The 17,012-nt window shown below is 23.9% G+C and overlaps 1 protein-coding gene across 2 annotated transcripts; it reads left to right on the top strand.

Annotated features, from left to right (window-relative positions):
- Nucleotides 1-1,321: 1,321 nt before the first annotated feature.
- Bma-syd-9 (Zinc finger, C2H2 type family protein) lies at nt 1,322-16,283 on the top strand (the record flags this gene model as incomplete). Of its 2 annotated transcripts, none has more annotated exons than XM_043075786.1 (7): nt 1,322-2,132; nt 9,401-9,483; nt 9,657-9,767; nt 9,901-10,021; nt 14,395-14,586; nt 15,589-15,818; nt 16,245-16,283. In XM_043075786.1, the coding sequence occupies 7 exons, from the start codon at nt 1,322-1,324 to the stop codon at nt 16,281-16,283; spliced, it is 1,587 nt and encodes a 528-aa protein (XP_042931720.1). The 2 variants fall into 2 exon arrangements, with proteins under 2 accessions (XP_042931720.1, XP_042931721.1); XM_043075787.1 differs by having other exon boundaries at nt 1,988-2,132.
- Between the last annotated feature and the right edge of the window lie 729 nt (nt 16,284-17,012).

Here is a 17,012-nt window from a genome sequence, read left to right as displayed (position 1 = left end):
AAATTTAGAAAATTTAAAAAGAAAAGAAAAACGAAACGGAAAAGATAAAATACAAATTGATGAAAAAAAAAAAGGAAAGCAAAGAGGAAAAAGCAATTTTTTCCTTGACTTTTTTTTTTATATTTTCGAAATATTTTTTGGGAAAATTGATTTTCATGAAATTAACACTATAGAAGACTTTGTTTATAGTTATAATCTTTCTTTTTTTTTTTTTTTTTTTTCAATAAATTAGATTAAATAGTACTTCGACGAAAGGAAAAAAGCTATATTAAAATTTAAAAACCAAATTTTGTAGTTGCAGTAGTATAGTAGTAGTAGCAATAGTAGTTGTAATAGTAATAGCGGTGATAACAGCAGTAATAACAAACTTTCCTTTATTTTTTCATTCCTAGAAGTTTGTTTACGTTCAGTACTCAGTCATTACCATCATTATTCCACGGTGCTTATCACGTATCGCGGACTGTTACCACGGAGATTCCACGGTTATCATCACGTATCGCGAAGTGTCACCGCGGGGGATTCCCCGATTATCACATATCGCGGATTGTCAATGCGAGAATAAAATGACAAAGAATAAAACGCCTTATCAACATCTAATATAATATTATTTTCATATGTCTTGTCTGTCGAGGAGAAACATGTCAACCCGTGTCACCACCCGATTGTCGTTGTATATTTCGGTAGCGGGGTTTTCCACCATCTCTCGGATATGTATGCACGGATGAGTGAGTGTATGTGTGCGTGTGTGTATGTGTCTGTCTATCACATATCTGTCACATACATCACAACATACATCGTAATCTTGTAAGAAAACGCATGCGTATATACAAACAAGGAGGCTTCCTTCCATTTCTTCCATCCTTGCAATCCCATTCATTTCATTCACATTAATACGACTGTTTTTAAAATAAAGATTTAAAAGCTCATTTTTATCCCAGAAAGTATCTTCAATAAAAATTTTTTCGTTTTTCTTTTTCTTTGCTTTCTTAAATTTTTTGAAAATTCTCATTATTTTTTTCTTTTTCAGTGATGCTAAATTATTCATCAACTTATATGATTATTGTCACATTCATGGCTATATTGCCATTCAAAGATAACAACAACAACAACAACAATTGGAAATACTGTTATTATCATTTGGAAAATTGCGAATAATTTATTATTGGTTGATCCGGAATTTTGTTTCGGGAAAAAGAGAACCGGTTTTAACCGTACGGAATTTTTATCTTATCAAATATTTATTTTCTCTCTCTCTTTTTTTTTTCATTTTTTAAAAAAAAAAAAACGGTGAATTTGTAACAAAAATAAAAAAAAAATAATAATGAGTGGAAACAGTTTATTATCATCACCATTATCATTATTATCATCATCATCATCATCATCATCAACAACAACAACAACAATAACAACAGCTACTACTACTGCTTTACCTGCATCGGTATCAGCAGCAGCAGCAGCTGGAGCAGTTGCATCAATAGCTACAGCAGCTGCTAACGCGATCCGAAATAGCAATAGCACAAGTAATAGTGGTAGTAGTAATAGTTGTAATAATACTGTGCTACAAACGACAACAACGCCCGAAGGCGGAGACAATAAGGTTGCTGTTAGTACTACTACTAATGCTACAGCAGTAGCAGTAAGTGCCATCCAACAGTTGCAGCATCAACAACATCATCAACACTACCACCATCATCATCATCATCATCATCAGCAGCAGCAGCAGCAGCAGCAAGTATCATCATCTTCATCACCATCATCATCATCATCATCATCGCAAATAGCAGCAACAACAACAACAACAACAATAGCAATAGCTACGACAATAGCAACAACATTAGCAATACCACCACCATCTTCTGCTATTGTTTTACCAACTCAGCCAAATTCAATCACTGGTCTATCATCATCATCTCAGGTTCACGAGATTACCTGCAATTTATGCCCGAAAACTTTTGCTAGTCAAAAATTACTTCAACAACATCAGCATATGTTTCATACTGATAAAGCATTCATTTGTGAAATTTGCGGTAAAGCATTTCGATTCCGGTCTAATTTAGCGGAACATCGATCCGTTCATACCGCACTTAAGCCATACGTTTGCAAATTTTGTGGCAAATCATCAAGGCTTAAAGGTTAGAACTTTTTTTTTTTTGTTCTTTTATTCTTTCTTCTTCCTTCAAAAATTATTCATTTATTAGCTTTAATTGATTTCTCTTTTTTTTTCTAAAATTTTATTTATTTATTCGTTTAATATTAATATGTCTTAATTATGCATTTGTCAAATGTTTCAATAAATTGACAAATGTTAGAAAAGTTAAAAAAATATTCTTTCATATTGATTGATTAAACCTAAAATGATAATAATAGAAGTGGTACTTTCACTATTATAACTTACTAAACACTTACTTTCTTATTTTTTTAAATAATTTTGAATAAATTTAATTAAATATTTTTTTAGATGAACGCTTACTTTTCTTCCTTTTTTTTTTTTTTTTTTATTATTAATTCATGCTAAACTTCTGATAATTTGAGAATATATTAGCTCAATTAAACTTCTAGTATTCGAATGCCATTAATAATACTCAAATTTTTTCTTCTTGATTTATTTAAATGAAAAGCAACATAGATATTTCTAGTTCTCATATATGCATTAGCATGTTTAATTGCATATTAAAAATCTTTACTAATAAATTTGAAAAACGGAGAATATTAATTCATAAATTTCATTGAATGCATTTTTATTTACTGATATTATTTTTTATTTCGTTTTTTTTTTTTTTTTTTTTCATTTTTTCAGACAATTTTTAACTTATAAATTGAATAAAATTTTAAAATTTTACCTGAAAAAATGCAAACTGATCAGATTTTCTCAATGTGTAAATTCGTTTTGCTATCATTTATTCGATTTCACATAAATTTTTCCTCATCCTTCTTGTCTTCCTGTCAAATCTATCACTTTGCTTAATTTATGTAAATGAAATCTATCATTTTTCTTCTTTTCCTTTTTATCATAATTAAATAAAGAGTGTTCTTTCTTTCTTTTTTTTTTCTTTTATTTCGGATAGCACATATTCAATTTAATAAAGTAGAAATGAAATGAAATAAAAGCGGACATGAATGGAAACGATCTGTTGGTAGTATTGATAAAACAGTACCTACCCGCCCGTAACGTATCTTTATTCTACCCGCGGGCTGTTTGCTGCTTTATTTCGCCTAAGCAACTTTCATCATTGATTACTTCCACTGGTAAACTAGATTAGCTTGTTTACTCACAAATAATAACAAAATTCACACAGAAGAACTGATTAGACAGTTGGAGTAACAAAGAAGAAAAAGCAGTAAACACACAATTAACAAAAATAATTAAATGAATTATAACTAATAAATAATTAATGCAAACAATTAACATATATGTAATTAGGTAGAAAAAGAAAAAAAAGAAAAAGAAAATATTCTTTATTTTCTATTTTAGCTGTTTAGCTTTGTCCATGAAAATTAAATCTTTCTTCTTTTTTCTTTTTCTTTTTTCTTTTTCTTTCTTGTTTCAAACTTTCAATGAACGAAAAAGAGAGAAACTTATTTTTAATTTAATTTTCAAAAAACAAAAAAAAAACAAAAAGAATTTTAAACATTTTTGAAAAAAAGAATTGAAAATTTTTTACAATTGTTTTTTTTTTTTTCTCTTTGTTGACTTTTTATAATTTTCAGCTTATTCAACTTTTTTTTTTTTTTTTTAGTCAAAACAAAAGTAAGCAGTTTATTTAGAAAATTGTCAATTTTTCTCTCATCTTTTCTTAATAACTATGTTTTTTTTTTGCCTTTTTATCCAACTTAAATTTGAAAATGCTTTTCTTTAATATTTTAGATTTTCTCTTAAATTGTTGTCACAGAGATTTGCGCTGATTTTTTTTTTTTTTGGCTTTTTCTTGCAGCTGCAAAATAAATTTGAAATTATCAAATTTTTAATAGTAATTACACTTATATAGCAGAGAGTTAGTTTATAATTCATTAAATATTCGTTATTTGATGGCAAATTACTTATGCATACATACTATATTGTAATTAATTTTTACTTTCAGTAATATCGATTTAAATTTAAGATGTTGTGAAGAATTTGTTAAATCGCTCAATAAATTCAGTTTGATTTATTTCTATTATTAGAACAAAATATATGAGAAAGAAAAAGAATGAAAAAAAAAAAAAAAAAAAATTGAGTAAGGTGGAAACTTTTACAATTATTAATAATTGTAAAAGTAAATTATTAATAATTTCGTTTTATTTAAATTTATCGTTTCCACATCATTCAGCACTGATTAATTTATAGATAATAATTTATCAATCATTTATCGATACTTATTTTGGAATCGATTTTTCAATTCTAACACTTACTAAAATATGAATTTGAACTTTGACCAATACTTTTAAATCTTTAAGCTAATTTGTTGGTGGGTATCCTGAAGAATTTTTGAAGAATTTTTTTTAATCACATCTAATTTGAATGAATTTTAAAATTCATTTTCAGTTTGTCTTTGTTATTTCACACTTTCTGGTTAGTTTGTATTTCTTGCAAAATGTAACCAAAAATATTAATGTATCAATTATATCACTGTAATAATTAAAGTTTAATTTGCAAACTTTTATCCTGTTTTTTTTTTTTTTTAATTATCTTTAATATATCAAGATTTGATGTTTATTTCTACTTTGTATGCTTACTTAATTATACTCCTTGATTATTTGATAATTTAATTATCACTGTCTAGATGATTAACTTCAACAATTAAAAAGAATGAAAGTTTGCAAATTCATACACTTTCAAATGTTTAAAACAACTAGTGGTTAACAATTAATCTGTATGTTTTTACTCTAATATTTTATATAATAATGATATAATTTTATATTTGCAAATTATTATAAACCAATATGTTATTTCAATTATTAGTATTAAACTTTTTAAATAAGTAATTCTAACATTTCTTTCAAATTACAAAATCAAAATTGTAACTGGAATGATTTTTTTTTTCATTAAACTTTTCATTAAAATAGTTTTTTGCTTTGTAAAAGTTGCTGTCGGCAAAATTTTTAAATCACATTTTAAAATCTGCTTCTTTTGTAATATTTTGAAGTTATTTATCATCATCATCATATCATTATCAGTAGCAATAATGTTATTATTATCATCATTTCTATCATTCAAACCTTATCACTCTTTTCATAATGATTGCTACTATTATCATCATTATCATTACAATCATTTAGTAATGATTATCATTTGTTACAATCATTTTTCCTTAACATTTTCCATACATTAAACTAACCAAAAGTAAAATGTTTGCTAGGACAATAGTAAAGAAGAGTTATTAGAAAATGATCAGCAATAAGAAATTGCCATTATTAACTATATTGATGATAATTGTCATAGTAAATAAGCTCTATTCAAAAGGAATCGAAGATGAACCGGATTTTTCTCAATTCAAATCTCTTTCTATAGTAGTAGTAGTAGTAGCAGTAGTAGTAGTAATAACAATAATAATATCTTTTTAAATGAATCAATAAATGAATGAAATCATTATTTTAGAAAAAACTTCTTAAGTAAATTTTTTAATTAATTAATTAATCATCAAAGAAGTAAAATAAATAAGTATAACTGTAATTGTTACATTAATTTATTAATAAAAAGAAAAAAAGAATTTTTTTTTTGTTTTCTTCATTTCTCATGATATTAATAATAAATCATTTACAAAATATGTATGTATTTAATTAAAATGATATATTAGATTTTTATATGAAATGTCAATAATTTACTTTTTTAATTATTTGTATTTAAAAGAAAAAAAAATGTAAAATAATCACGAATTATATCTATTCCTATCAATATTAATTGATAGGAATAGAAAATGAATAATGAATAAGTAAAATAAAATGAATAATTAATTATATATATTTGAAAAATCAAAATTTTTTTTTAAATTTTAACTATTTCAAAATTTGACTAATATTAAATATGCTTGTACATTTTATGACCATTAATTTTTTTTTTTTTTTTTGAAAAATAATTTTATGAAATAATCAAACATAAAGAGAGAGAGAGAGAAGCATGTATATATATATTTATTTATTTATTTACTAATAATCGGTAGGAGGAAAAGTACAGTGCATTCGCCTTTTGTGCAATTTATTGCATGTAATCAAATTTGTATATTCTCACCAGTATATATCGGTATATCCGGTTTTGTAAATAAGAATTGTCATTATCAAAATGTTCTACTACAACAGTGTGTCCCCTTTTTGATGACAGAAATACGGAGAGAGAGAGAGAGAGAGAGAGAGAGAGGGAAGAAACAAGTAAAATAATAGTTGTAAATAGTAAAAGAAAGTTGAAGATGATCGGGGAAGATTAATATTTTTGATGAAAGAAAATAGATAAAATGCTAAATGAATATCTTAGAAGCATTTTCGTTTTTTTTTTTTTTTATTTTTCTTTAAATAGTTGATAATTGATAGTATTGATGACAGTCATTTTCATTCATAAATGATTGTCATCGATTGTCTATCTTTTGTCTTTCTGTCCTTTGTCTACATTTTCATCTACTATATCTCCTCGAAAGTTGGTTAAAATGATCAGTTGATATTTTTTTTTTTTTTGGTATATGAAATTAAGAATGAAAAAAATATGAAATAATGATAATAGTAATAGTTAATTTTTTGTAATTTCTTTTCTTTTCTTTTTAATTAAATAAAACTGAAAATGAATATTTTTAAAGAAATAAGAATTATTAAAAGTATGCATAATTTTGTAAATTTACAAAGGAGATGAAAGAATAGAATTTAACGATAATTTTCATCAATTTACAGGTGATTATTTCCTATCCTTTGTCTACAATTTTTCATCTACTATATTTCCTTCCTTCTATATTCCTTGTTTGCATTCATGCATTTACTTACTACCATCATGCAAAAATTTTTGCCTTCGGTCATTTTGGTGATGACAATAACCACTACCATGAGACGAAAGACAGGACAGGGACAGGGACAGGGACAGGGACAGGACAGGACAGGACAAAACGGTCATCATTTGTAGAAAGTACTATCAAATATTTTGGGTTAGTGATGAATATGATAGAAGAGGAGGAGAAAAAGGAGGAGGAGGTGGTGGTGGACAAGGGAAATGGTTTCAATGATAATCGGGAAGAAAGAGAAATTTCTGTTCGAAACCTGTATTTATTTTATTATACCTGCATTTGGTTGGTGATAATAATGTTTGTTGACCGGATAAGAGATTTGGACTTTGTCATCGTTTAAATGAACACTTAGAAACAATGTAAGGAAGATGGAAGAAATTTTATATGTATGAAATGTGATAAAAAAGATGATAAAGAGGGAGAAAGAAATGCAAAAAATAAAACTTATCTTATATTCTCTATTTATTCATAAATTTATTGTAGAAAAAAAATTAGTTCCAATTAGTAAAAAATATGTTTAATAATAAAAATTTTCTTTCTTTTTGTTTTATTGTTTGATTTTACGAATGATAGATCAATTACACGATAATTTATTCTGCTACAATGATCTTTGTTCTTTTTCATTGAAAACATAATAAATTATTTGTAAAATTGCATATAAAATTTCAAGCTTAATTTGCCGATCAATAATTTAATCGATAATAAAGTTTAATGATTAATGCCATTACAAGTCTTTCTTAATAATCCGTTTGTTTGTATAATATATTTTGTTAGATTATAATGATTAAATAATTAAGATTTTAAATATTCTATAATCTTTTTCATTTTATTTATAAATATATTTTATTTATAATAATATATAAATGGAAATATAACAATAATAATAATATATTATTATTATTATTATTAATTATTATTTGAAATGAATGTTATTAAAACATATATGTTTATATAAAGTTAAAGCACGTGATCTATTCTTTGACAGTCGTGACAATTTTACAAGTAGACAAGAAAAAAGAAGTAAGAAAAAACTAATTGAAAATGATAATTAATTTATTGAAAATGATAATTAATATATTTGAAAATGAAAATGATAATTTATTGAAAATGATAATTAATATATTGAAAATGAAAATGATAATTAATTTATTGAAAATGACAATTAATAATAGATAATATATATTTCCATTTCAAATACTTTAAAAGTATATTTTTATTTAACATTTAGTGAATTTCAGTAATGATATAGTTTATATCGCAGCATCGTATACTTATAAATTAATAAATTTTAGTTATTACTAAATTGCATTATACTATCAAATTCTAATAATATTGTAATTATTGTATTCGTTTCTATTTATCATACAGTAAATTTTTATGTAAAAACATTTATTGATGATTAGATAGGTTTGATTAATGGAAATGATTAGATTATCATATTAGTTTGTTAATTAATCATTAAATGAATGCCAACAATTTGCTTGTGATTTATGAAGTATTTTTATTTATTTCTTTTCAGAAAGTATTTTTGAATTACTTCAATTTTTATTTCTTTTTTTCTCTAAATTTAACATTTCTTTTTATTGATAATTAAATATTTCATTTCTAATATTCATTATATAAGTTTTACAAGTTTAACCAATGCTAAAACTACTCTTTTGCATTGATCAAACTATCAGATAAGCGATATTTTTAAATGCAATTTTTTTTAAATTTACTCTTTGTATGGCTCTTTTAATTCAATTTTCTTCTCAACATTTGTAGTTTTTTAATTGGTAAATTTATAATTTAAAAGTGAAATTCAAATATAATGTGATTCATTTGTGTAACATCTGCTCTTTCTTTTGCTGTAATACATTTATATTACGTAAATTGAACGGATAATCTTTGCAGTATGAATTTAGACAGAAAAAAAAAAATAGTTAATTAGTTAAGTCTAAGGATAAATTAATTAATCATACAGTTCAATTTTTCTATGTGCTACAGCTTGTTCCTATTGCACAAATCTGCTGTAATCAATTAGTGAAATCTTACTTTTATAAATATAAAAAAATTCAAATTTATTTTTCGAAATTTCTTTTTTTTTTTTTTTTTTGCATCATTTCATGATGAATAATAAGAAACGGAAAATTTTATGTTGATAAAATCATTAAAATAATTGTTCAGAATAAAAAAAATATTTCATTCTTAAAAAAAAAAAAAAAACGAAAAGATATTTTGAAATATATCAATGGAACTTCAATTATTTTTTCTTTCTTTTTTACTTTTTAAAACTTTTTTAAACACTTATTTTGGTCAATCTGCTAAGAATAATTATTCTCATTTTTGTTTCTTTCAGTAATAAATTTCGGATAATTTTTATTTTATCAAATTTGTCAGGTTAATTTATGTTATATTATGCATCTTTAAATAACTGAATAACTAAAAATTTTGTGTTTCAGGAAATTTAACGAAACATATTTTGAAACATCACAAACAAGAGCAGAATGCCTACATTGGTAAAGATGATATTATAATTAAAAAGGTTTGGCTCTTTAAGTTAGAATTTATTTGATAGAATTTTCAATTATAATAAATCAAATCTTTTTGCCCATAGGTTAGAGAAATTTTTAAATGAAACTTTAAATCGTTTTTTTTTTTTTTTTTTTTCAATTGCAAACTGAGGATACTCAAAACTGTAGTGTGAATTAATTACAGGGTAAAAAATCGGTGAAAGATCCCGCAGCTGTTGATTTCCTCGAAAAATCCATGATAGTATTGACTTCCGGTACCTCAGAGAATCCGCTTAATTTACCCGCACAGAAAGATGTAATTTTATTTCTGCTTGTTAAATTTATTTTTGAATTAATTGAAACTAAGTGGTCCTATTTGAATTATGAAATTAACTGTTTTTTTTTTTTTTTAGTTAATTTCAAACTTTATAAAAGATGATAATTTTTAGGAAGCAATGGATGATGAGAATGATAAGGGTCGTTCAATATTTATGTCTCTTGGCCTTGATACGGGCAGCATGGATCTCAGGTCAACTTCACCTGAGGAAGAATCCATTTTTACGGTTCATGGTTAGTAATTAAAAATTTAATATATTGCTAAAATTATTACAATTATAATTTTAACAGATCTCTTGCATGCTTTCCATCTCTTGAATAAGTATAATTACTTTTGTATAAATCATGATTTTAAACTATTTCAAATTTAACATTAGTATAAAATCCTATATGCAATTCTATTTGTCAATTAATTATTTTAATTTCTTCTTCATCTACCACTTTGAATTTTTTTTTTCCAATTTTTAATACCAAACTAACTTATTACATTCATATTTTCAATTAAGAATTAGAAAGGAAAAAAACGGAAAGGAAATTTTTTATTCGATTATAATATTTTATTACTCATTTATAATTGTTAAATATAAGTTAATGCATTATAATATATACTTATAATTGAAGTATATTACTATACTTATACTTTTAAATTAAATTAAGTTAAATTAATATTATTATTATTACAATTTTCACTATCATGATAATACAACTTTACATTAATGCACACAGATATACACATACACATACTTGACATGTATATATAGTTATGTAATCAGTGTAGATGATACTATTACGCTATCGGATTTAACTGAATGAATTTATCAAATGACTTTTCACTTAACTTCAAATGACTTCCTTTAAAACTTTTGTACTGTGCTAATGTGTAATTTGAATCGTTGAAATAGTTAGTTAAAAGCTCTTTGAAATGAAATGAAATGAAACGAAATTTAAAACGAAACCGAACAATCATTTTATTGTAATAAACTGCAATTGGCATTGTTGCCGTGCCGCCATTCTTCGGTTCATTCGTCATTGTTGTGTTGTAATCGTCTGTCTTTTAAGATAATAATGCTACAACATTGCTTATGATAAGCATAAATAAACTAAAATTTTAAGGGATAATCATTGAAATGAGAATAAAGTTTAATTAATTAATTGAGATTATTTTTCCTTTTTTTTTTTTTTTTTTTTTTTCTTAATATTAGTAATGTTTGAAATAATAAACTAAAATTTTACAAGATGATCATTAAAATAAGAATAAAATATAATTAATTAATTAATTAATTGGGATTATTTTTCTTCTTTTTTTTCCTAATATCAGTAATGTTAGAAATGATAAATATATGTAAAATTTTAAGAATGATAAAATAATTGAAATTTTCTCATGGTTTTTTCTTTTTTGTTTCATATGATCTAAGTGATTATTGTAGGGAAAATTATTATTTTTGTGCAAAACAAAGAAAAGAAAAAGAAAAAATTTTTGATGATAAAATGATAGAAATTTTTTGAAAGAAAAAGAAAAAAAAATTATCATTATTTTGCTTTATTATGTTTTTGTTTTGCTTCTCTTTTTTTTAAACGAAAATAAACTGTACTTCTTTTTTCAATTTTTTTTTTTTTTTTGAATCTTCTAAATTACATTTGAAAGTACAAAAAGTTTTTGTTTATTCACATTATTAGTTATCAATATGAAAAAAGAAAAAAAAAAAAAAAAAAACATGATATTGTAAGATTTGAATAAATGAAAACATAAATTTATAAAAATAAATCTTTTTAATCAGAGAGGAAATAGGAGAAGTAACATTCTAGGATTAACAAAATTAAACTAATTTTCAGCATAACTATTTATTCTAAGCTGTCTTCATAGATTTACAGTATACTCAATACCTTTTCCACATTACCGTACATTTGATAAATAATTGGAATAAATGATAAGAATACTATTTTTTTGTTGGTCTCTCTCTCTCTTTGTCTCTCTCTCTCCTTATTTCTTATCATTCACTCAGTATTGGTTCAAAGGTTGAAGTAAAGCAAGAAGATATCTGTGATATGTTCGAGAAAAAATTTTATAAAAATTGAAATGATAAGAATTTAAAAGTTTACAGTATATTTCAGCTATATTTAGAAACATACAGTGGTACAAATGAAATAATGGCAAAAAGCTTACAGTATGAGCTGAAAGATATCATTTTATCACTTTATTCGATTGTTATAATTTCTCGCAAACGCTAATGAAAATTTTATTCTATTTTGTAATTTCATTAAACGGACAAAGAAGGAAGTAAAATAAAATATTTATACATATGAATAAACATGAAAATAATTAAATATAGTGGAATTAAGAAGGATTAAAATGAATTGAAGGATAATTCAATTCAATAATAAATTTATTGTTAAATAAGTGATAAAGGTTAATACTTGTAAATTCGAAATAATTAAGAATTAAATTGTAAGCGTGAAAAGTTTAATTAGGATCGTAATATAAGAGAATTAATGATTTGATAGATTAGAAAGTGATAAATATATGATTAGTTTTAAGCTAGCTAAACTAGAATTCAATAAAGTTTAGGCTTATCTAGTTGGGATAGAGTAAATATTTTAGACTAAGTTAGAATAAAAATGAAACAAAATGAGATATATAAAAATTAGAAAATTAGAACAAAATGCATTGTTGTTATGATTATATCAAATATTTTGATCTGTTATAAATTAACTTAATAAAACTTATTTTTAATAATAAATTAGCATATGATTGAAGAATATATTTTCTATTTCTCATTGATACAATCATAAAATAAAATATTATTTAACATTTTCTGTTGAAAAGGAATCTATTCAACAGCATTACAATATTCTATTATTATAGTATTTCACCGAGTATTTAGATTAAAGGATAAACGTTATAAATGTAAATGTCATTTCAATAAAAGAGTGCTTAAAATATTTTTTAAAAAAAATAATAGTAAACGAAGGATTTATTCTTTGTAATTGTTAAATCAATCCGTAAGAGGTAATTTAAAGTAAAGTAAATATTTATAAAAATGTGCAATAATTAAAAAGTTGAGATATGCTTGACTTAATTTTTGTTCGGTCTAATTTTAACCAAGAATTATGATAACGTAAGTTACAGTATGAAGAATTTAAATCATTTTAGTTATGCAAATTTTATTATCATTTTGGTTTTCAATTCCAAAAGTACTTTCAACTTTTTTTTTTTTTTTTTTGCAAAAAAAGTTGACTTTTTAAGGTAAATTGACTGATTTTATATGTAGGTAAGTTGATGACATCAGAACATTAGTGAAAAATTTTGATTTAAAACAGATGCTAATTGAGAGATATTAAAGACGTCTGTAATGCTAAGTTTGAAATGTTTTACTTACCAAAAAGTTTTCTTTTTTGATAATTGAATTTTGAATTATTTAAAAAGATACACAGTGATGTCACTTTTTCTTTTTCTCTGTTAGTATTTCTGATAAATTTGTACCATAAGTACATAATTTATTTGCATTTTTGATGAAAAAAAAAAAAAAAAAAGAAAGAAAATTCTGATTAAAATTTGCAATTATTTTATATTTAATTGTTTAGCTCAAATGCGAGAATTGAATTTTCTAATCTGAGTTTAATTTTTCAACAGAATCAATTCTTTTCTTTTTCTCACCATTTCTGTTTTCTGTAAAATAAATTTTAGAATAGATTTTATTTTATTTTATTTTATAACAGTTTCTTCCATCAAGCAAAAATACTTAGCTATCATAGTTTCAATTTTATACACTATATCACAGTGTTCTTTTATTTATTTATTTTTTTCAACCAATTTCATTTTATTCTACAAAATTTGAAAAGAGCTCTTTTGTTTTTGTTTAAATAAAATGCGAATTTTTTTTTTTTTTTGCTTTGTTTAAACAAGAATTTTTTTTTTTGCTGACAAAATTTGCTAAATTTAGATGAAATTTTTTAAGATTTCATTTTTTTTTTTTTTTCGAATTTATATAATATTGAAATAGTTGAGAAATATAAACATTATTAATTTGATAATTGAATGCATAGGTTTATGTTATTGATGATGGCACCTAATTATTCATTTGTTTATTAGCATTGCTCGTTACTCTTACTAATTTATGCATAATTATGTTTGTTTCTTTTTTTTATTAATGCCTGAAAATAAGCAAAAAAAAAAAAAGAATTGAAAAAGTGATGGAAAGATTCAAGGCTTTTTGACTGATTAAAATTGAAATTAGAAATGGATATGAGGAAATAAGATGAAATTATTCATTAATTCGATATGTAATTCATAAATTAAATCAAAAACATTTTTTGATTAATATATTGTATGCATGCTAATAATAATTTTCTTTCTTTTTTTCTAATGCAAAAATGATGAATAACTTTTTATATGTCATTTAAAAATATTAAAAAAAAAAAAAAAAAGAAACAAATAATCGAATTTTATTACAATTTTCCGTTTTCAGTTTTAATAAAAAAGAAAGGAAGAAAAAAAAAATTTTTTTTTTTTTGTTTTCATTGAGTATTCATTAAATGACAAATTTTATTTTTAATTTAGTAATTTAATGAAGCATGAACTAAAACGGAATTTATACAGAAGATTATAGGCGAGAAACCGGCTGTCGATCCGATGATAGATGAACATACTGGAATGGGCGGTGGTGAATTGGATTGTGACGAGGGTACGTCATCACCGCTCAACAATATTAGTACTAACGAGCATCTTACCTCACTGATCGCTCATATGGCTAATAATACACGAACTCAATGTCCGGAATGTGGCAAACATTTCCGTAAAGGTTTCTTTATAGATTTGTTTTTTTCCGTTTTCTAAAGATTGCAGTTCTTAGATAAAGTAAAAGTTATTATAAATACTTAAAAAAGAAAAAAAACTTAGAGTATTCGCTAAAAGCTTTTTCCCTTCATTTTCTTCTTTTTTTGTTTTTTTCCTTTTACATTAGAAATAATTCATATCATTCCGAGTAACTAACTATCTGAGAGCATTCTGAAAGGCCATATGAGAATATTCCGGAAAATTATGTGTGAATATCCTGAAAGACTGCATAATAGCATTTTGAAAAATTATATGAAGGCATTCCAGAATGCGGTATGTGAGGATATTCTGAACCACCATTTAAGAATATTCCGGAAAATTATATGAGCACAAAAAAAAAAAATTAAGACAATTAAAAAAGGGAAATTGTTGCAATACATAAAATCTGATCAAGAAAAAAATAAGTGGTTGTAATTAATTCTTAATCAATTTCAATCAACAATTCATTAAATGGTACCTTTATAAGTAGTATTCTAAACAAAATCAAATTATTTGTCTCTCATTGACTTATACCAAAATTTATTTATAAATAATAGCAATTTTAAAAACAAAAATTTTCATATAAATAATTTGAAAGATAGACAAAAAGTTATTTCTGTGGTTTGAAAAGTATTTATCTCAAGCAAGATAATCATAATGGAGAGTAAAACTTTATTCTTATAAATGAGATAACATTTAAATTGCAATGCAATAAAATCATATCACATCACAATCACATATGCTGGACACAAATCAATCCATTTGATAAGATAATCTATTCATTTAATAAATTAAATTAAAAAAAAAAAGTTTAATTAAATGAACAGAGAGGAATTCTAGCTTAGTAATCTGAATGAATAGAAACGATCAAGTCATAACATTATAACTGATAATTTGATCATCACAATATTATAACTCATAATTTGATAATCATAATATTAATTGATAATTTGATAACCATAATATTGATATGATTTCAATTTCTTAGGCTCATCATTACAAGTGCATATGACACTGAATCATGGCTTTCCACCACCTGGTAGTTCAATTTCATCTGATGATCAGGTTGAAAAGTGCTCTGATTGTGGCACTTCAGCCGAACCAGGAAATTCTCAGAATGAAAATCCTTCATCGGCACCGGTTCATCAGGAAATTAAGGAAATTAAATCAATGATCGGTGAATTACGATCAGCTCAAAGTACGGCACGTGTTGAGCAGGTAATTTCTTTCTTATTAAATAGCTAAATTATTTATCTTTTTTTAGTACTGGTAAATTTTTGCTTATGAATTTTTCATTTTTTATTAAAAAAAAAAAAGAAAAATTGAACTAAGCAAGAAGAAAAAGAAAAAGGAAGAAAATTTTAAAAAAATGAAAAATTTCAGTTATTGACTGGTTTGGATACACGTGTTGGACGATTAGAGAAGCAATTGGAAATGGCATTAAACAGTATTTATACATTGGTTCAACTACAAACCGGAATTAATTCATCCGTAACAAGGTTCAGGGAGGAAGCTTGTGAGCAACTGAAAACAGTCAAAGCAATGCTCAGCGAGTCTTCCGTTTGAAAAAAAAAAACAAAATTTTTTTTTTTTTTTTTTTTTTTTTTTTTGGTATATTTTAACAAAAACAGAATAATAAAGTAGAAAGGGAAGAGAAAAAGTTTTTTTTTTTTTTTTTTATAAAAAAAAGTTTTAACAGAACAATCATTCATTTCAAGAAAAAAAAAAACAATTTCATTTTACTAATGAAATTAATTTTGTATGATGATGATATTTTTTCCTTTTCTTGGTACCGTTTTTCAACTAATTTACACTAATAGAGAATGAGAAGTTAACTTTTTTAAAAAAAAAAAACTTTTAAAATATCTTTATCGAAGTATTTTAATTTTTTGACAAAAATAATAAGAAAAAAAAAAGTATGAGCAAAGATAAGATAAAGAGAGATAGAAATTATTATTATATGCCAAGTAGTTTTATTTATGTTACATATTATTTATTTTCATTTGATGTCTTTTTTTTTTTTCAATTTAAACGAAATGGTAATGTTTTCTCATATGCTTCTCTCAATTTGAGTAATAATTATAATGTTGATAACATTATTATTGCTGTTATTTTATTATTATTATTATTATTATTATTATTATTATTATTATTATTACCACTATTAATAACATATACTCTTCTCAGCCCCGTATATTTCTCAGGTATTTTCTCTACTTAATTACAATTTTATCAACGAAAAAAGAAACTTTATATCAGAAATTTTTCTTAAATATTAATTTTTAAAAATAATTCTCAAATCGTTCATATTTTATTTCTAACTGAAAAGTGTAATATTAGCAATTAATTCAAGTATTTTAGTATCATAAGAAGTTGATATCATTAAATTATAAGTGCTTTTTGTAGAAAAAT

The sequence above is a fragment of the Brugia malayi genome (genome assembly GCF_000002995.4).
Source record: "Brugia malayi strain FR3 genome assembly, contig: Bm_v4_ChrX_scaffold_001, whole genome shotgun sequence".
Lineage (NCBI taxonomy): Eukaryota > Metazoa > Nematoda > Chromadorea > Rhabditida > Onchocercidae > Brugia > Brugia malayi.
Note: the sequence above shows the minus strand (reverse complement) of the source record. Positions and strands in the feature narration are given on the sequence as shown.